The sequence below is a fragment of the Aureobasidium subglaciale genome (assembly GCF_000721755.1).
Source record: "Aureobasidium subglaciale EXF-2481 unplaced genomic scaffold scaffold_7, whole genome shotgun sequence".
Classification (NCBI taxonomy): domain Eukaryota; kingdom Fungi; phylum Ascomycota; class Dothideomycetes; order Dothideales; family Saccotheciaceae; genus Aureobasidium; species Aureobasidium subglaciale.
The window spans coordinates 4,694-26,482 of record NW_013566988.1 but is presented as its reverse complement, the minus strand read 5'-3'; the positions used below and the strand labels follow the sequence as shown (position 1 = coordinate 26,482).

The 21,789-nt window shown below is 43.0% G+C and overlaps 4 protein-coding genes across 4 annotated transcripts; 2 read left to right on the top strand and 2 right to left on the bottom strand.

Annotated features, from left to right (window-relative positions):
- Positions 1-55: 55 nt before the first annotated feature.
- On the bottom strand, positions 56-2,413 carry AUEXF2481DRAFT_705644 (uncharacterized protein; the record flags this gene model as incomplete). The annotated part of the gene is made up of 7 exons (XM_013489634.1): positions 56-276; positions 332-728; positions 780-1,429; positions 1,471-1,774; positions 1,796-1,852; positions 1,905-2,155; positions 2,208-2,413. The coding sequence occupies 7 exons, from the start codon at positions 2,411-2,413 to the stop codon at positions 195-197; spliced, it is 1,947 nt and encodes a 648-aa protein (XP_013345088.1). The 3' UTR covers positions 56-194.
- Positions 2,414-7,492: 5,079 nt separating this feature from the next.
- On the bottom strand, positions 7,493-8,832 carry AUEXF2481DRAFT_3817 (uncharacterized protein; the record flags this gene model as incomplete). Its single annotated transcript, XM_013489326.1, has 3 exons — positions 7,493-7,735; positions 7,796-8,635; positions 8,701-8,832. 3 exons carry the CDS (start codon positions 8,830-8,832, stop codon positions 7,493-7,495), a joined length of 1,215 nt encoding a protein of 404 aa, XP_013344780.1.
- Positions 8,833-9,620: 788 nt separating this feature from the next.
- Positions 9,621-11,352, top strand: AUEXF2481DRAFT_3816 (uncharacterized protein; the record flags this gene model as incomplete). The annotated part of the gene is made up of 8 exons (XM_013489325.1): positions 9,621-9,810; positions 9,863-9,941; positions 9,991-10,264; positions 10,323-10,736; positions 10,794-10,838; positions 10,898-10,992; positions 11,047-11,138; positions 11,201-11,352. 8 exons carry the CDS (start codon positions 9,621-9,623, stop codon positions 11,350-11,352), a joined length of 1,341 nt encoding a protein of 446 aa, XP_013344779.1.
- Positions 11,353-17,714: 6,362 nt separating this feature from the next.
- On the top strand, positions 17,715-19,146 carry AUEXF2481DRAFT_3815 (uncharacterized protein; the record flags this gene model as incomplete). The annotated part of the gene is made up of 2 exons (XM_013489324.1): positions 17,715-17,957; positions 18,010-19,146. 2 exons carry the CDS (start codon positions 17,715-17,717, stop codon positions 19,144-19,146), a joined length of 1,380 nt encoding a protein of 459 aa, XP_013344778.1.
- Positions 19,147-21,789: the final 2,643 nt, after the last annotated feature.

Here is a 21,789-nt window from a genome sequence, read left to right as displayed (position 1 = left end):
AGATGAAGAGGTAGTCGAGTGACCGAGAAAATGGTCGAGCAAGAGGTCGAAGGCACCGAATTTGGCGGAGTGGCATTTGATTGTAAAATATTCTTGTACTACCATATTTCGTAACACATATCTTCGATCTGACCTTTTGCTATTGCACTATATCATGCTTGCTGAGCAAAGATTCCTAGTGCTCTAAATCACGCTTAGATACTCATGAACAACTTGAGCAAAGCAGGATAGTTTGGAGTTCCAAGCCCAGTGACAGGATCCCAGCCCGTGGCAGCACTGCAAAAAGGTTAGACAAGTGTATATTTACGCAAGGGATTTGCAGGATACTTACGAGAACCCATTGGTGTTACATCCAGGGTTGTTTCCAGTAGTGATGTCGTGGAAGGCACCTGGATTGGCATACAAAGTTGGATTGACGAAGCCGACGGTGCTCTTGCCAGCTTTGAGACGCTCGTCATTGATACGAGTCAAGATGGCCGCAAAGACTGGCGCAGCTGCGGAGGTTCCACCGATGAGGGTCGGAGCACCCTTGTTGAAGATCAGGACATTGTCGCCAATGGCCGAGACATCAGGGTATCCACGGCCGTTACGGTTATAAATACCGCCACCAGCGCCGATATCCGCGTCATTAGTCGTGGAGTATGAAGTGTATGGTGGTGGGTGGTTTGTAAGATAGTTTGATACTGCGGCAGCTTGGTAGGATGGAATCCCGAAAATGTTGGAGAAGCCTGAAGACGGTCAGTAATGATTCAGCTTGCAATTTCTGCCGGATTGCTCACCTCCTCCGCTTCCAAATCTGGTCACTGCGGTCTCTTCGTCCTTGAAGACATTCCCGTTTGGCGGGAGGTAAGTTGCGCCAACAGTGGTGAGATAGGGGCAGGTTGCTGGGAAGTCGGGGCTGAAAATTTGGCCAGTTCCGAGGCAGCCATCTGCGTTGTCATCGCCTGCTGGTCCTGCAACTCCTGAATCTCCACTTGCAAGCACGATGGAGACCCCTTGCATACCAAGCTTCATGTACTCATTGCATTGACGCGTCTGGTATGACGCAGGGAGATCTGCCTCTTGTCCACCGTACGAGATGGAAATAACATTTGTTGGCTTGTAAATACCACACTGAAGAGCGCCTTTGTATCCGCCAGGCTGTGGGTCTGGGTAAGGTGGGTCGAGAGGAGAGTTTCCACCGTCGTAGCTGCAGTATGAGCCATCGATAGCGTCCAAGAAGTTGTTCAGGAAGCCTTCATAGGTGTAGTTGTTCTCATACACTGGGTCATCAGTCTGGAAGAGGATAGTGTTCTGTGGATAGATAATCGGGTACGAGATCTGGAAGTCGAGGTCAGACTCAGCGCCAGCATTGGCAACACTAACAGGGGCTACAGCTCCGTCAATGGCTTCAAGTTTTGGGTGAGTGCCAACAGGTATTTGTCTGCGGCTGATTAGATCAATTTCTAACAAATCTTCGGCGAGACTTACTGGGCCAAGGTCAAGAAAAATTCGTTCAGGTCAGTTTGAGAATAAACATCGCCCAAGTCCTCGAAAATACCGAGCTCGTTACCAGCTTGGGCGCTCGTGGCCTGGGTGATGTTGTAGAGTTTTGCGATACAAGATGGGGTAGCGGCAATCTGACAAAGGCTCAGCTCGGCGAGACCCAGAAGCTCGCTGATCGCCAATGGGAGTGCCTTGAGGAGCGGTGGTTGCTTTGTCGCCTTGCCGTTGGTCACACCGAAGGTACGTTTCTCGATGGTGTTCTTGTCATTTACTGCGTGCCCGCTCCTGGCTGGAGAAAAAAGTTTAATACCTGGAGTGATGTAATCGATGTGCTCCTTCAGATGCTCGGGTACGTGGTATCTAGTGTCTGTCAGATATCCAAGTAGACAAGTCAGAACACAACAATACTGACTCATCACATCCGACATTTTTGCCGCCACTGGTTGCGTGCTCGTAGACGTGGTAATCCGTTTTGAAGAGCTTCTCAGCTACCTCTACAGGGGCGTCGAATTGCAGCCATTGCTTGTTGGCAGACAAGCTAATGCCGTTGACACTGTGAGAAGCAAGCCAGTCGATGACAGAGTCGACAGAGGCCTTAGCAGGGGCAAAGATCTCGTTGACTTGCTCGGCGGTGTAGTATTTGCCATAGTTGGGCGAGTTGTGTGTTGAACTGATTTAGATCAGAGGACTGTATTTCTTTTGACTACGTATTATAAACTTACACATCCATTAACAGATCATGTCCTTTCTCGAGGTTCGACTGGACGAGGCCGATACGCATTGGTAGGATTGAACCACCTGGCACCTTTTCTGTCTTGAGCCATCCTCGAGGGAGTTCATGTCTGCGCTCGTGGGCGGTAAAGGGTGGTGCGATGGGCGAAGCAATAGCGGCGGCGACAAAGACGCCGGCGAGCAGAGAGGTGAACATCTCGAGGAACCGAGATTGAAAGAAATGAAGAATGACACTTCTTGTTGACTTGTACTGGGCACTTGAAAGAGAGCCTTTCCGACCTTATATATGTCTCTGCTTGGTTTCAAACTCACAAGGACGCAGTGTGCAGCTTGCTATCTCACAGACGTTGCACACGAGACTTACCATTGAAAGCAAGTGCAGATCAAGAAAATCATCTAGCGCATGCGTCTTTGATGCGGAGAAGCTCAAGGCGGGAGGATGTGCCACTTTCTGAAGATCGTCGTCTCCAGCCTGTCCAAAACAAGAAGGTCGTCATGTCTACTGGACCAGCTTCGAAGAACGATAAGATCGTGACTTAACGTTGATCATGCAAAACAAGCTCATGGCTTTCTGAAGCATGTAAATGGACCTATCGGACGATGCCATGCATGCGCCACAGGGTGACATCCAGACAGGATCAACCCAAGCAAGCTTTGGTGGCTGATAAAACAAGCCGTGGAGATAAGCTGCTTGCTCGAACTCTCGACGAATTTCTAAGCGGAAAGCAGACATTAATCATGCGACCCCGCCTGTTGAACCTCGGCTTTTAGACACTACTTGCAGTTTTTGGCAGACAGGATTCTGCGCTGAACCATTTCCTAGTGGAAAGAGTTTAGCAGACCGAGCGAGATGTCGACGATCCATCTGAGTCCAGCTGAACGCTGGCACGTGCACGCCGACCTCGGTCTGCCGAAATGCGGGCTGAAATGCTGACACTTTTTAAGCTCTATAGCGGCATCTTAGAAAAATCCTAAATCCCCTTACTAGTCGAGATTATCGTTTATACTATATATCTTAAGCTATAGCTAGTCGTCTATAAAACTTACCGATAACTAACGTAGAGAGTATAACTACTAACGGTCGTTAGATATCCTAAGCTACTTATATATTTACACGAAGAAGATTTAAATATAAATCGACTACCGGTAGAGGTTCTATAATAGTTATATAGCTTTTTTAGCCGCTATAAGCTTAAGGTTTAGAAGCTTAGTATTTAAACTACTATAGACATTTAACTATATCTAAAGGGCGAGTCTACTTACTTACTTTTAAAGGTCCGACTTAGTTTAATATAGTATAGTAAACTATATTTAAAGCTACTTTAAACTAAATAAACTCCTTCTCGTTTAACTCCTTTTACTTCTTAGCTTACTATATTATATATCTAAAGAGAACCTAAAGGGAATCTCTACTAATATACCGCTAAATAGAAAGGCCTATTTATATATAGCTAGTTAGTATTCCTTCTAGATTTATATAACTTAATAGCCTAGAAAACTAGTATAAGCTACGTCTTAGCTAATAGGTTAGTTAGTTAGTTAGTTAGTTAGTTAGTTAGTTAATTCTTATTAGCTATTTATAGTCTTATCGTCTTTATAAGCTTATTTAAACGTTACTTAATTTTTATACCTATTACTTAATCTTAAGTTCGGTATAATAAAATAAAATCTAAAACTCCTTTATCTCTACCCTTTCTTACTTTATCTTTATAGTAGCCTAGCCTTTATTCTAGTTATCTACTAAAGGAACTAGATTATTATCTTTACTATTTCTAATTTAGCGCTTATTTCTTTATTAGGCTATTTACTAGCTTTCCTATATATAGCTCTCTCTTCTTACTATAGCCTTCTAGTAGGTATAAGAGATCTCTTTACCTTCTTCTTACTACCTTCTTTATTAGTAGTCTTATTTCTACTTATCGAGGATATTTTAGTAAAACGTACGCTACTATTTCGTCCTTTATTTTATATTAGTACTTTATACCTTTCTATACCTAAAGCCTTACTAGATTCGAGCTAAGATATATATAGTTCGTATATACTTAGACGAGTACTACTACTTAATCTAAGTTAAGCGATCTATATAGTTTTAGCGTATATTTCCTTAGTAGCGCCGTATTAAGTTACTATATAAACTATTCTTACGCGCTTAAGCTTATCTTATATAGGCTCTCCTCTACTTAACGCTTAACCTCTTTTACTACTAGGTTTCTAACGGCCTTATACTCTCCTATACGTACTATTAGATCTATTATAGGCTTACTTCCTAGCTTTATTACATTTTAAGTAGTAATATATACTAGCTCGTTTCCTAAAATATCTTAATATCTTAGGACTTATATTAATCTAATATTAACTTTATAGCGTTCGGCCTCTTTTAGCGACTTAAGGACGCTTTAAAGTACCTCTTTATATTTTAGCTATATTACCTTTTTTAACCGCTTTAATAGTATCTTAACTATTTATAGCTATAATATAGTTTTAGTAGTCCTAGTTCCGGACCGGTACTATATAGTCGACCGCCTATTTAATAGTTTAAAGCTCGGCCGATAGGACTAGATACGTACTTACCTAACCGTTAGTCTAAAAAGAACTTACGTCTATATAATACTATTAAGTAGGTAGGTTATATTAACCTTACTTCTAAGCCTACTAAATATCTAGATATAGACGTTTTACTAGAGTATTAACCTAAGAGAGGGGATACTATTATAGTGCTTATCTATAAGTATCGTAGCTATTATAGTAACCTACTTAAGTTACGTAAATAAAGAAAGGATTTAAAGCCGTAAGGCTTTAACTAGTTTATAACTCTTTAAGCTACGTCCTATTATTAAACCTACCTATTAGTCTTACTATTAGACTATAGATAGCTTATCGAATATTACCGTATTTTATATAGCTACTCCTTCCTCTATTATATCCGCCTTAGTCCTATAATACGGCTATAATATTAGGTATCTACTTTAGAACTTCCTTACTTATTATCGTAAAGGTATATAATTAAGATATTACTTTATAAACCTCCTTTAAGTCTACTATAGTAATTTCCTAATTAAGAGGGATTTAAGAGATATTAATACCTATCTAGCCTAAAAAGAGGACTAGTCTACTAGAGACGAAAGTAAACTTCTTAAGTTTTACGAGCTACTTTTAAGCTTCTTTATCTATCTTACCGAGTATAGGCGTAAATATTATAAAGAACTTAATTAATACTAGATTACGACCTTCTTCTTTTATAAGCTTTCGAATTACGTTAATTCTAGGTCGAAGAACCGCGGGACTATAACTAGAGACGAAGATAGCTTTAATATACTTACTTACGAAGGATATACCGGTACTAAAATAGGAATAGTATTAAGGAGCGAAGTCGGAAATAGGTAATAATACGTAGATACGGGTTTAAGCTATATAACGAGATATAGACGAGGAGATAAAGAGGTAATAGAGAGGAGTTATAAAAGGTAGTAAGTAGTCTTAGTAACTCCGTACGGCCGCTTATTAAGCGGCCGGCTAAGGTTAAGTTTACTCTAGCGAGTAGGGTTTATAGTTAGGTATAATCAGATAGCAAACCGTAATAAATAGTAAGTCTATTATATTTATCTACTACGAAGTTAACTTACGGAGATATACCTACTTAAAATAAGAATAGTATATACTAAAGCGATAAATCGGTAGTTTATCTAGACTTAAGACTAAAGTACTTTCTTTAGTACTTAATTATCCTAATCTTATTAAGGTCGAAGTATATATCGTTTTAAGTATTAGTAATAATAGTATCGTCGGTCTACGAACCTTCCTAGAGTCTAGGCTTATTAGCACTTAACTTATATTATAATTCGAGAGCTATACTTACTTATATAGTAGACGTAAGTACTTATTTACTTACTTATAGTGCTAGTCGTAGTCGATAGGTATATTAATACTACGGATTAGACCGCGATCTAAAGATTAAATACTAGTATATAATATAAGAAGGATTTACTAAAGAGAGAAAGAGAGGAAAAGAGGAGTTCCTCCTTTTTATATAATATATCGCGCGCTAAGCTCCGGTTATACTCCGGCCCCGGCTAGAGGTTAAGGTCGCTACTTTAGTAAGGCCTTATAATAGTCGATATAGATAGCCTTAAATACGGCTTCCTTTTAGGAAGTTACGATATTCTAGCCGATACGACCTTAAGTAGGATAGTCTAAAGTTAAGAAGCGTTTTATAAGTAAGAAAGGTAGTTCGAATAAAGTACTTACTATAATACTAAATACAAGGTTCTTATTTATAGCTACTATAATAGAAACAAGCTATTAGGAATATTAATTATAGACTAGAGTTTAAGTAATAAATTTAGAAGAAGACTTATAATAGTCGGATCCGTTATAAGCTATTAGGTAGTACGACGGATATATTCGTTTAGACTATTCTAGTATATATTATAGCCGCCGTATAAATCGGTAAGGAATAAGGTATTAATATCTCCCTTCTTAAGTAACTTTATAAGATCGATCTAGTAATTTAGACGACGTTTAGTAGTCGACTTATTATTTAGGTTCTACTTTAGTTAGTCTCTAATGTTTATATAGATCCTCCTATATATATACCTTCTACTATCTAGGCTAGAGATACCCGATAGTACTTATATCGAAAGTATTAAGTAGAATCTCCTTATTAGCTATATCTTCGGTCGATTCTTATACCCGGTACCCCTAGTAGATTTAGAGCGTTCTTAACCCGGAATTTACGATTAGTTTTAGGGTTATATACACCTATAGTATCTTAATAGTATAATTAACTCTATATCTACGCTTTAATAAGGTAGGTATCGGCGTACTCGTAAGCTATACGCTCTTTCTACTTCTTAATCTATCGTAATCTTACGTAATAAATCTCGAATGCTGTTACATTACGATCTACTACCTACTAGGGTCCGTTAAGGCTATACTTTATATTATTAAGTTAGAAGACGCGATTTTCGACATAGATGTTAATATCGCGGAGTTGCGATACCTAACGATTCTAGTTTACTCAAATCTTTAAATGACATTTATACACCCTATCTCTATCTCTTATAGCGCTTTAATAATGTCTAAATATCGTAGCAGATTCTCGCTAGCGACGGACAGCTTCTCTAGGACTAATTGAGCTAAACCCCGTTACGCTTAACTTAAAACAGTTGCTCATACAAACACATGTTGTTGCTTGAACGGAAAGGAAAAGTGGGCTAATGATAGTACTCTGCCAAAAGTTGATGCTGCAACTACTTTGTCGTCGCGTGCTGGGTCGCTAGTATTGGAAGGCCACCTCTGGAAACCCGGCTACGGGCCCGTCTAACAAAGGAGAATTCTTTCCCTTGATGACAAAATCAAGGAAGCCCGTAACGTAGCTGGTCACGATTTCCAGGACTCTATGGCCCTCCAGAGTCCCGGTTTGAGTCCCGTGGCTACTGCTCGCGATGGTCAAGTTTGGGGAGATGCCTAACGTCTCGAAGACGACGGGATAGTCACTAAAATCATAGTGAAGAGTGTCCTGTTCGGCTCGTCAGAGGCTCCAGAGTCATCTTCGATCAGTATTCAGTGATGAGCTTACTGCGATTGTGATCTCTCTTCGCCATCCCGTCAGGTTAGGCCATGTTGCGGCCCAAGTGATCTGCGTGAAATCTCCATCGTGGTCACGAGTGTGGTTGCCGCAGCCCATGATCATGACTGGCTTATCTGTTCCGTTGCCAGGTCCAAATAGTCCGCCATCCATATCTAGGCCGCCAAGGACACGAGCATCTTGCTCTAGGATTGAGTAAGCGGTGGAGCCACCCAGTGAGTGTCCAAACATTGCAGTGGTCGTGTTGAAGCCAGAGGCAGGGAGGTTTGGAACCAGAGTACGAGCAAGCGTGACATTGGAAAGCTGATCAAGCACGAAACTCACGTCTTGAGCTTGAGACTGGATCCCGACGTAGGCTGTGCGCGCCAGAGCCTCATAATCTTCAGTGCCCCAAAGTGTCTTATTCAGAAGCACAAGGGAGCCGTCTGAGTATTCGACCACGTCAACGTTGTAGGGCGGATCGATGGTGATGACAATGTAACCATTACTTGCAACGGTGGCCGCAATCTGGCTATACCAAAGGCGTGTAGTTCCCTCACCAGGCATGAAAATGGCGAGCGGGAAATCGACCTCTGGCTGATGACTGCCGGATCTTTGACAAGTTTCATCGCTTGCTAAGTGCAGAGCAAGTTTGCTAAACGTGCCGTTTGGTGCACGTACACCTATGTCAGAAAGCGCGGCATCCTCAAATTGTGCTACTGCTGCGGGGAAGTATGCAACAGCATCGAAATCTGCTTTATGATGCCGCTGATCTATGACAGGATAGAAAAGCGAGATCTCGAGTCTTACGGGCTCAAGACCTGGCGCAAAGGGTTGGACTCGGCTGTAGTCCTAGGCAAGCAGAATATCAAGTCAGATGCTTGCGCTTGTTGCAACAATGAGGTAAGTCTACCTACGATTAGTTCAACGCAGGCTGTTCGTCCGACAAGGTAACGACCAGTTGGTTTAGGAAGTACGACCTGGGATGGAGATGACGACGCAATGGTGACTGCAGAGTTGAATGCGAATAGCAAAGTAAAGAGTAGCATTTTTCTGGTTCGCGCCGAAGATTCTGGACAGATTGGAGTTGTTCAGGTGGAATCAAAGTCTTATTTACTTACTCTTGCGCTTTAGAGCTTACGGCAATGATCACTGCTAGCGTTGTGTACCTCATCAAGATGTAACGATTCAGGATTGCCTTTCAGCTCGAGACTTTGGAGCTAAAAGCTTTGTGATTCTTCTGCATGTACGCTTGTTTGTTATTCAATATTTCACCAGATCCTGCCTGACATCCTATGCACTACGTTTGACGTCGTTATCATTAAACACCACTACGAGCGACTTGTGCTTACTCTACGTATGACGGTGCTGACCGCGTTGCAGACTGACGAACAAAGTCAATCGAGATCGTGGGTCTGAATTATGCCGATGAGTCCGGACACAGTCAGCGAGTGGTACGCGTTCGAACTTCAGAGGTCATTACATGCAGCCTGACTGGTTATCTTCTATTGCCGGTATCCGCAGGATGCAGACTAAAGGAATAAGGCTAGAAACTATCTTTGATCGAAGCAGTTCAAAAGACTCACCTACTACGCTAAGCAGACTAACGATTGAAGGCAGAAACAGCGCAATGATCAATCTACTACGGTTCTCGACAACCATATCGTTTTTCTTCTCTTCACTCAATGCTCATCATGGACTCCACCATCATACGGTCGCGATTCGATGGGTGGATTGTAGCAACCAGATCCCAGATGTTCTCGGTGCTCTTGATTTGACTGATGTGGACCTCAGAAAGCTGCCTCCAACGCTCCATTGTGGCCGCCTCGAAGTTCCAATGGACTACGACAGACCTTTGCAAGCAGAAAACATGATAGAGATAGGGATAGCTATGCACCGCCCGAGTGAACCAAAAGGCGTGATCTTCTACAATCCTGGTGGTACTGATGCAGGCATCGTGCTTGCATGGCAGATCGCTCTCGACCAGACAAAGATTTTTGAGGGATTGTTGGATCACGACTTACTTTGTAAGATCCGCGGGAAATCGACTCTTGGAATGACTGCTTATTCTAATCGCAGTCATGGATGTACGTGGGACGTATAGCTCGAACCCTCTCAACGTGTCGCTGGACTTGTTCCAAACGCTCTTTGGCCCATAGTCAGTCCTACTACTATGTCCAAATGATTTCTGCTGATCGCTTTGCTAGTCCAACGACCCCAAATGAGTATACGGTCTTTCAGGAAGCCTCCGCAATAGTTGTGCAATCTTGGATCGATCTGAGCTCACCTCCTGGTATTATCGCTCATGTTTCAACCAGAGAAGTTGTGAACGACTATGAGATGGTGCGGAAAGCGCTCGGGTATGCGAAGATCAACTTTCTGGGCGCTTCATACGGATCGTTTCGAGCACAGCAGTATGCGTTCAATTTTCCAGATCAAGTTGGGCACTTTGTCCTTGACGCCGTGACGCCACATGCATTGGTATGTTGATCCTGTCCTAGTTGCCTGTATTTTGTAAGATTCATACTGAAAAGAACAGAGCCTTTCTGAATCCGCGCTGGATTCTATAGCGGCAAGCAACCGCGCTCTCGAACGCGCGGACGCCTACTGTCAAAGCGATGTTCAATGTCCATTTCACACACAAGAGCGTGGCAGCCTCATCAAGGCCTTTCACACCCTCGTCAGAATCGCAGAGAACGTGTCTAGTCTCGAGTCAGTTGGTGTAAGACAGACAGTATCTGCAGCCTTGCTGGAAGGACCAAGTGGTCTACCCGATTTCTTGGCAATTTCGTTAGGGCTACATGATGCATTGTCTGGAAACTTCTCCTTCTTTGAGAGCTCCACATCGCTGACTGTCGCTGATGTGGTGGCAATGCCCTTGGAATGTAGTGATCAAAGTGAAAGCGGACTGACATTCGAGAGCTTCAATCTATCACTAGCTGAAGGGTTAAGGGTAAGCTTAGAGCTGGTAGCAAACTGCACATGACTCTCAGACTAACGCCATCTTAAGCATGATACAAGCGGCATAGGTATGGCCTTTGCGTGGCAGATACAGGTATGTTGATGGTAGAAGCAGTTCCCTTGCAAGTTCTCCATTGACAGACGTGTCTTTAGCTCTGGTGCTCCGCATGGCCCTACAGTTTCAGCGAAAAGACGCCACTGCTAGTCCAAAAGTCAATGCTACTTGTAACGTCTGACTTCGATGATGGGTCTGTTTTCCAGTCAAGTTCCAGCTACGTAGTCAGTCAGCTGATTGGTTGCAGATCACCTACAGAATGGACAACATTTGGATGGCGACAAGCGCCAAAATCAGGCCTGGTTGTACGTCATGGTGATGGTCACGTCTCTTTCAATCGTGGGTCCATCGAGTCTGCTCATCCTGCCTCAGCTGCGCAGTAGTTAACATCATTTTAACAGTTGCCGATGCACCGTCTAACAACTTGACCAAATCCTTCCTTCGCACTGGTATACTTCCTAGTACCTCCGATGACTTCTCTGTTACAGTCTACCCACCGGGTGGAGTACGTGAGCCGATCTCTGATCCCTACCAGGTGCCGTTTAGAGTTTAGGAAGTATCGACTCGTTTTTCGTATTCTCTTTGACTGATCTTTGGAACAGCAGTTGGACTTCGCGACGTACGTATTTTCGGTCTCAGTATTAAGTAGCTGGTAGTGTTCATGTTAGCTGCCCTGAGCGAGACACCACTGCTGTTAGTCATAGATTTAATGAGAGTTGTACGGTCGGAATGTCTGACTTATACAATTTCACTGCTTCGATCGATCTGACACTACCTACCTATGCATTGCGGACCCCATTAGCGTGTTAATGACCAGTAAGCACAGGAAATTCTACCTGACTGTTAGCAAGATTGCAACACGTATGAACATCCGGATTCGCCGTTGCCAGCAGCCTTTGTAAGTGCAAACTGAATCCAGGACAATCCCACACCCAAGGATATGCTGCGCTTAGTCCTTGGACAGTGTCAAGTAGGTCAAGCTAGATTATCTGGTCGATGCCCGCATCTTGAAGTATCGGCGCGTACGCTTGAATGATCCCACGTGAGCGATCTCTACGGCATCGCTGGGGATGGACCACTAGAAGCGTGGGTTTTCCGGTGGAGACCTAAAGGTAAGTTTGGGTCCTGCGTTGACGACAGCTTGACTCTGCTATCCAACAATCTGTTCCTGAGCTCGTCCAGGCTCCACCTATTCTCAAGATCTTCTTCTGCCTCGTCGACCTGTGTAATTGATGATGGGTCGTTGACGAGGTCGGCGTTGTCTGATTGCAGAGCCGCGGGCTGTGCGCTTTTTCAAGACTCCTACGTTCTGTCTTGCGTGACTTGATGCTCTCAGATGCTCTCAAGTGCTAGACCAACAGCTTGGAGGAACTCCTTCTCCCTGCCTGCACAATTCGCCTTTGCAACGTCCCTTGTCGATATCGTAACGCGCCTTGGATGGATTTTGAAGAAAGCGGGTTGATTGCCTTTGTTTTTGGATTCGTAGTCAGAGATGGTAAGGGACGAGAGTATTTAGTCAGGATTCTCCAAGTGTTCTTAGCCCCGTGTAGTAATACAGGCGAGGTGTCCAGAATGACTACAACGTACGAAATCAATTGTAACAGAAATCGCTCATTGCTGACCTCTCTATGCTGCGCTAAAGCCTTTTACAGATGTTGTCGCTGTTGTCGCTACCGCTGAATCTTACTGCCCGTGCTTTTGCTATGACCTGCGACCTTGGATCCTCGTCGCCGTCAGGTTCGCCGTGATTTGCTTACCTTGTCCTGCTGCTATCGTAGTCGCATGTTCCACCGCTGTCTCTCATGTGTTCTGCTTTTACCTCATTCTACTGTCTTGCGCTGCACGCTTATCCTACCACTGTATATACTACCTCCACTGCGTTGTTGTCTATCCTGCTGACGTATGTCACGTGTCCTGGCCTTGCTGTTCTGCTCTTACCGTTTCGATGTTGCTGCATGTTGCATTGTCTGCGCTGTCTTCGCTGTCCGCACTGTCCTGCCGTTGCAAGCCCTCTCGGCGCACCTCGCTTGTCTTCGTGTCGCGTATAGTATGTCCTACTCTTTTGAGTTTGCCGTCGGTCTTCTGCTCTTGTATCGCTTTCAAGCGTTGGCGCATCGCGTTGTCCATCTCGCATAGCTCGTGGCTGTTTTGATGTCGCTCCGTCGTCGTGTGTCTTGCTGTTGCTAGTTGTGCAGTCGCTACTGCGTAGGCGCCATCCTTATATTGCGGGTCGCATCAAATGGTCTAGAGGGCTCGTCTGCCGTCACATGAGGAACCGTCCCTTCGAGTCTAGCACGTCTCATGGTCGCGAGTGACGCGTGTTCACGTCGTGGTTCTGCCGTTGTTGTCGCGGTCTCGCATGTCGTGCTGCAGGCACCTCGCTAAAGCTGTCTTGTCGTCACAGGATGTCTAGCTACGTGATGGATGCCGCAGCATGTCGTGTGATTTCGGAAGAGTGAGCATGAAGCGAAGCTGCGTCGGCAGAGAGCGCGCTGTTTTTCGCGGCAACTCGGCGCGTCCGAGGAGCCGGACCCTAAAACGTGTAATAATCCTTATATTATTGCGATACGGCGGCCTTAAGAGGTAGTAGGTTAGACTTAATAGAGCTATAGTAGCTTGTAATACTAACTTCTAGATACTTACTAGACTATTTAAGGCTCCCGACGATATATTAGAAAGGGTTATACCTTAAACCGGACTACGTATAGTAATTTATAACTACTTATTAAAATTTATCTCTTAGTATAAGGAGAGCCGAATTACGTACTTCTAGGAGTTAATCTCTATTAGTAGTATACTAAAACTAATCTCTCTAGATAATATCGAGATCTCGAGCGATTCTAGTTTCTAAAATCTCGATAGTTCGAGTAACGACGACCTTAATAGCGAGTACTAAAGCGATATAAGTAATAGGTATATCTAATAGTCGACTTTAGTATATCTAAATAGCCCTCGTATATCCTCCTCTTATAGTATAGCGTAAGTCGCCTCTTTAAGGTACTCCTTTTATATTAACTTATACCTATTACCTTCTTATCCCTTATACTCTTTAGGCCTTAGCGCTAGATTCCTATACTACTTTATCTACTACTTTAAGAGATAGAAGGACTACTTAACTAAATTAAGATAAGGCGAATAAGGTAGTAGATATAGTAGGTATACCCCGGCCTATAAGTAGATATCTATAATCTATAGATTCGCGCTCGTTAGCTCGATCTAAATACTTACTCTTTAATATATACTCTTTCTAAGTAATAGGTAGAGTAGTTATCTATTATAACTATACTTCTTTTTCTAGGAAACGGCTCGTATTAAGATAGTACTACTATCTAAAGCTCGGACTCGAAGATCTCTTATATAATAGCTCCCTTTATAATAAGCGTCGTTCTAAGTAAGTACCTATTAATATTAAGGGCCGGTAGTACTAAATAGCGAGCCTTAGATACTAGTTTAGACGTCGTAAAAGTAGGATAACCTATTAGTAACTAGGACCGTCGTTAAAATAGGACCTTCTCGCTAGCTACTAATTTACCTAGATATACTAGTATTTCCGCTAGGTTGTCGATAGTACCGGTCGTAGCCCCTTCGCGTAGTAGCTCTACTAGTCTCTCTTAATATATACCTTATTAAGTAGTATCTCTTCGACTAGTAATACGTATATAAACTTTATTAGTTAAGGACTAATTCTTAAAAAGGCGACTAATCGTCGATCTATCGACTATTACATTAAATTAATACTATAATTTAAATACTATCTCCTCCTACTATAGATCGTTACGGAAGGCGAGCAGATTAATTAACTACTTAGTTATTAACGGTATAATCTTACGAGGGCGGCCTATCGCCTTCTTTATATTTCGCGGCTTCTATACCTATCTAAAGTACTTAAAGTTTATATAGAGCTATTAAATAGTACTCTTAGAACTACGAGGGAAGATCTTCTAGGGTATTACGGTAGTATAGTTATTATTAAATATAGCCTATATAAATTCCTTATTACTCTCTAAGAGCGCTATTTCGACGAGCTATTAAGACCTCTAAACGGTTAGATATTACCTAGTAGGCTTTTAGATCTATATAGAATGCTTATATCGACGATATACCTTAATAATAGCTATATAGCTAGATAGAGAGCTTTAATTAATATAGTAGTAGTAGTAGATAGTAGCACGAAATAGCACGATTTTAACGGGTGGCGGGCTACCTTATAGTATTATCGACTAACGACTTTTATATAGGAGAATATAGATGAGACTGCGCTAGAGAGATAGTTACTTAGCTTAAAGCTTAAATTAGGCAAGTACGATATAACTAAGTAGTAAGTAACAAGGATTATTATGTTCTATCTTAGATTCCTAGGATGGTTCACTTCGCCGTCTAGATTGTAGGGAGTGTCCGCGTAGCATAACGTAAGAAGACACGTATATTAACAGATTTTGTTATTAACCTAAGTCCCTATATATACATTTTAACGACCGGCATAAACGAAACACCGTAGAACGACAAAATCTATAGAGATAAACGAAACATCGATGCATGCGATGACCTTAATAGGACAAGTGTATGATGCGTGAACGACAAATCGAGTAAGACGGCGCTAACTGAGATCAGTCTAGGATTATACATCGGTGTTATGTCGTGATACCGCATTAACCTTAGGACAGTATAGAATAAGAGCTAGCAGCTTGCTATCTCTACACACTCCTAATACATGCTTTAAGGCTATATCATATAAGAACCCTCCGCAGACCCTTCGCTGCTTATAGAATCTGTCGTGCTTCGTGCTTACCACTTCTATAGCGGACCATCCTGGGAGTTTTTTCTTACCTTAACTAATTATACGTAGCATTCGTGGTTCATCGAATCTCGCTCGTCTACTAATTAACCTAAGAGAGACTAGTACTTTTAGAGAAAGGGGAAGGTCGACGAAGATGGCAGACGCATGCCTCCGAACAACTGGTGCCGCATCCTGGACACTACAAAATCAGCATGGCAGTGCGACGAAAAGACGCAAGAATACTTTCTGTCTCTGTTCTCGCTAGAGTAGCCTGATCTCAACTAGGAAAACCCGGACGTCCGAGCCGCCGTACACAGTATCGTTCGATTCTGGCTTAAGCGCGGGGTATGCGGATTCCGGATGGACGTAATCGACCACATTTCCAAGGTTCCGAGTCGTCCAGATGCTAAGAAATCTATTCTAGGCCAGTACTATCAGCCTGGCAACGTCTTTTACGCCAATGGACCCAGGTCACATAAGTACTTGTACGAGATAAGACAAGTGTTCGATGAGTATGACACAATTACAGTCGGGGAGATGCCTTTCATTAATGACGAGGATGAGATCATTCATACTGTCGGCGTACAAGGATCTTTGAACATGATCTTCTTGTTCAAAATTCTCAACATAGACAACTCGCCTGGTTAATCAAAATGGTCGTATCAAGAATGGGACGCTACTGACATAAAGGGAATTCACGACCAGCCACAGCGCTTGATAATCGAACGCGGCGGCTGGAACGCGATCTTCTCGGAAAATCATGATGGTCCACGATCCATCTCACGTTTTGCTGACGATACTGATTAGTGGCGTGATTTTGCAGCTAAAATGCTTTGCACCAAATCTATATCACTTGCAGGAACGGAGTACATTTACTAGGGACAAGAGTTGGGCATGCGAAACATTCCTCTGAGCTGGTCAATCGACGAATATAAGGATGTAGAGTCGCAAAGCTACTAGAAAGCGTAAGTGACAAGAATACTTTCTCCGTTCTGCGTAATGACTGATATTTCCTAAAGAGCTTGGGCGCAGTATGCTAACAACTATCGCAAGTTAGACTATGTACGCACGCTACATCAGCTTAAGGCTCGCGATCATACCAGAACTCCTATATAATGGAGCTCTTTACCCTATGCTGGGTTCTGCAAGTCTCACGTCAAACTCTAGATGCGCGACAACGACGACTACCCTAATGTTAATGCTGCAAGGCAGATTCCCGACACGGAGTCAGTCCTCTCGTACTGGAAACGGTGTCTGAAATTCCGTAGAGAGCATAAAGACGTCTTCATCTACGGTGACTTCGAGATTATCGATCCAGAAGACAAGGATGTCGTTGCCTTTCGTCGCTACTCCGACAGTGATAGCTTCGTAACAGTCACAAACTTTACAGTAAACACTTGCAGTACTTAGGACTTAATGGGTCTAAGGTTTCAGAGTGGCTCGTTGGAAATTACGAGCTCGAGACGCATAATAAAAGCTTGGGAACGACTCTTAGTCTCAGGCCGTAGGAGAGTCTCATTGGAAGGTGTTAGACAATGATCCGTCACTAGAAAGGCTTTCTTTGGAGGTTCTTCTAGCTTCGATGTCCATAGATATGAAGTGAGATCTTTCTTGGTATGATTTTCTGTCCCATCATTGTGTTGTGTTCCAGATGAGACCCTGTCGACGCTCCAGTTTGAAGAACGCGCGCAGGGTCAGCTTTCTAGTCTTTGTTGAGATACTGATACTCACGACGCGACTGTTCTCCTGGATATCCCACAAAGCTCGATGTGCGTCTTCCTAGACGGAGTTTTCCTTTTGTTTTTTCCCGGGAATAAGCTCTGAGTTGCATTGTTTTCTTGGCGGAGACGGTAGAGCCTGCTTATCGTGACACTATCAATTGTCGTGCTAGGTGGTGCGCTCCGGTCGTGAGAGAGACTCGGGTGTGTTTTGCTTAAACGAGTCAAGTAGACGCGGGTTTCGCGACTCTGCAGACGAGAGCCGTTGGAGATTTCCAAGATTTTGCACGTCACTCTATATACTAGCTCTGGCGTTGATGCAGCTGACGACGTCATAAATCCCGAACAACAAAAACAACTCTCGACTTGCAAGTCCTTGACGGCGCGGATCCTTGAGACCCTCAGCGCTTTTCATACATAATGTTGGCAGTATTGTTGCTGGCTGCGCCGGCGCTCGCGTTCCCTGCTCTCGTCTCGACCGAAGGACAGACGCCAATTGGGGTGCAGGACCACTCGCAGGGATACAAATTCGACCCGCTGCTCCATCTTCCAGGCACGTCACCATACTTTGACGCTGTCGGATTCGGACTCGAGCACACGGCGCCGGTTGGGTGCAACATCACAGCAGCATCGTACATTGTGAGGCACGGAGCCATCTATGCAGTAAGTCGGTGGCCGGACACGCAAAGCAAGACGGCTAACACCTGGCATCCAGAACGATGACGAATACGAAGAATACATCAAGCCGTTTCTCTTCAGACTCGAAAAACACAGGGACGGCTGGTCAGGGCCCCTCGCTTTCATGAGCCAATGGCAGTCGCCCATCCTCGAAGATAGACTCGAAGAACTCACACCCTCGGGCGCGCGCGACGCCGAGAAAGTGGGAAGGCATCTCGTCGAGCGTTATCCAGACTTGGCCCCGCACACGACCAGGATATTGGCAGACAAGAAGAGCAGGACTTTCGACACGGCCACAAACTTTACCAGAGGCTTCCCACACCACAATGACATCGAGGTTGTGCGTGTCCTTGAAAACGACAACGGATCTATGGAGTCACTCGTCCCGCATAAGCTGTGCGACAACTTCAACAAGGAACCTGGTACTAAGGAGCAGCACAAATTCATCAACATGTATGGCTCTAGAATAGCTGTCCGGCTTGCGCCTTTCACACCTTTCAAGCTCCGTCCCAAGGATGTTGTGGGCATGCAGTCCATCTGCGGCTACGAAAGCGCCATCCTCGGCAAGCGCTCCCCGATGTGCGCTGTCTTCACCGACGCTGAATGGATGGCCTACGAATATCACTGGGACCTCAAGTACGCCCACATGGTTGGGCCCCTGAATCCCTTGTCTCCCTACCTCGGCTTCCCTTGGTTGCAAGCCCAATCTGACCTCTTCGCCCATATCGACAAGCATGACACACCCAGCGGTGGCTGGCCTGATAAGCAACGCTTGTTCCTCTCCTTCACCCACCGCGAAGTCCCTCCTTTTATCGCTACTGCTATAGGTCTCTTCAACTCATCATCCGATGCCGGTGAGCAGTTTCCCACCGACCACATCAATTGGACCCGCGCTTGGCGCATGTCCGACCTTATCCCCTTCCTTGGCCACGTTGGTATGGAGAAGATGACGTGTAGTCGCGGCGGCGCCGTCGATGCTGACGGAAACTCGGGGCCTGGAGACTACGTGAGATTCATCGCAAACACGGCGCCCAGACCCATTCCGCAGTGTCAGAGTGGGCCTGGTGCAAGCTGTCCGTTGGAGGAATTTAGAGATATCATTGGAAAGGGTGCAAAGCAGCATAAGGATTTCCATAAGGTGTGCGATAAGAAGGGAAAGAAGCATAACAACTAGATAAGAAAAGCTAGATGTTAGAAATCTCCTTTCGTATATATAAGGCGTTTAGAGAATATAGACTAGATCTTAGAGTTACGAACTAGGCGAATAGATTTATAGCCGCCTATTACCGGCATTAACTTAGTAGTAGTAATGTAGTTAAAATTTAACGAGTGAAAAAGGTGTACCGAGTCTAAATTAGTAAAGAATTCTTATACGTATATTCTTAAATCTAACCTTACTAGATTAGCTATAGCCTACTTCGATAGCCTTAATAAGTAGACTAAGAAGAGCTTCGACTAGTATTATAGGGTCTTACTATAGTAGCGACCCTAACCTCGGCTAACGCCGGAAATTCCCCGACTTAGTATATATAAGCGTCGTACGAAGAGGACGGACTTTTCGTCCTCTTCCTTTTCCTCCTTAGTAAAACCTCCTTATATTATAGGCTACTATTTAATCGTTAGATCGCGGTTTAATCCGTAATACTAGGCTTCGTATACTTAGTAGTTATAACGAAGGGAAGCCGCCGGGCCTCGTACGCTAGGTAGTAACGACGATAGAAAGCTACTAGAATTTACCTAGCAGTTATAGCGATAAGAAGCTACTATACCTTATACGCCTAGCAGTTACGACGATAGGAAGCTCCTAGACTTCGTATACCTAGTAGTTATAATAATAGGAGCTACTAGACCGTATAAGGCGTACGGTAATAAACTACGACCCTACTATATATCCGTATAGTAGAACAAGGATAAAAAGAAGCGTAAATACTATATATTAAAGGCTATTATACTTAGGTTTTTCTCTTTACGAGAGTTTTTTACCTAAAGTTAGAATAAAAGATATAGGTAGCAATAGAGTATCTATTAATAAAAAAGAGACTCTAGTAGTAGCGTCGCCCCTAGTACGCTACTAAGTTAGAGTAGGAGCCGAGATTAAAATATAGGTATCGTAGAGTCTATACGATAGGTTAACTTAAAGGATAGCTTATATAGTAAAAGCTATCTATAGCTTATTAAACAAATCAAATTAAATTAATCTATAGTTAGGTACTAGAGGATTCTTAGGTACGCTATAAAGCGACGACGTTTCGAAGTATACTTTTATTATAGCTAACTATCTTAGATAAGATAACAGGTTATAGGGTTAGACTCGTAAAGCGGAGTATTAAGCGAAGTAAAGCAGGTAGAATATAAAGTAGTATATACTAAAGGGACTATTAGAATAACTAATCGAGTTAAACGTAGAACTACTAGAGGTTATTCTACCTTCTTATATACCTTATCTATAATAAGTGTATATAAGTATCTTACTTACTCGCTAGGTAAGGAGGTAAGGGTCTGCTTCGTAGCTTACCCGCTTACGACGTAAGGGAGTAATAATCTACCTTATAGCTTACTCGCTAAGCGGGTAAGTTATTAGGGTAACTCTAACTACATTATCGGCGGGTTAGCTTACTCGCTAAGCGCGTAAGGATTAGTATATAGCTATCCTACTCGCTATCTTAGTAGGTAAGGACCTCTAGCTAATAGTAGATCGTAATAGCTTTAAGTAGGCTAAAAGTTAGGGAATCCGGCATAAATTCTCGTAGAGCTAGTAGTAGAAGATTAAGAACGGGATAGTGCTAGTTTTAGGCGGTACTGCTTAAGCTTAGGCTTATTAGGAGCTCTCGAGCTAAGACGTTAGAGTCCTTCTAGCGTCGCTAAGGCCCGCTAAACTATTATAGCTATCGCCCGGGGAAAATCGGTCGCTCGGCACTCTTAATACTTCTAATAGTAGTCGGAGCATTTATATCTAACTATAATCCGACGAAGGAAGTAACTTAATTCTATTAAAACCCCGCCCGGCGTTACTCGTCTTAGTACGTAGATAGGACTTAATTCTATTAAAACTTAGTACTTAATTCCTTTAAACTTAATATACTCTAATCCGGCTAAATTTCCGACAGAAAATAGAATATATTAATCTACTCGACTAACTAGAATTTTAAAAGTATAGAACCCCTAGTAGCTATTATATCTATTTACTAAAACGTCGTTAAATCTCGAAGTTCGTCGCTACGTATAGGCCTTAATCTTACTCTATATAACATAAAAGGCTAAATCTATAAAACACTTATCTTACCTACGCGACCAGATTATATATATATACCCTTACGGTCGCTTAGTCTATAAAGTAGTCTACGGTCGTATAGTCTAAGAAGTTATCTACCGATAACGTTTTATATATAAATACTAGAACTATTAATCCCTTTTATATACCTCCTACGGCTACCTAAATCTCTACTTCTTTTATTTATACCGTATCTAGATATATAGAAGACTATATACACTATATCTAGCATTAACGAATAATGCTTTACTTTTATACGTAACTTCGTATACTTACTTCTAACTATAAATTATAAGTATTATTCTTCGTTATTTATATCTAGGTATAACTTCTATAATTGCGCCTATATTTAAAAAACCTTAATCCTATATATATAATCTAACGCGCTATAACACTTTTCTATCGCCTATATAACTTCCTCTTTTCTTAATCTATTTATATACTACCCTTCGTTATAGGAATTAGCGATATCGATATAGTAATAAGACGAATAGTTAGAGACGCATTTATCTATAAGGCTTTTACCGACCTAGCTATAATAAGCGG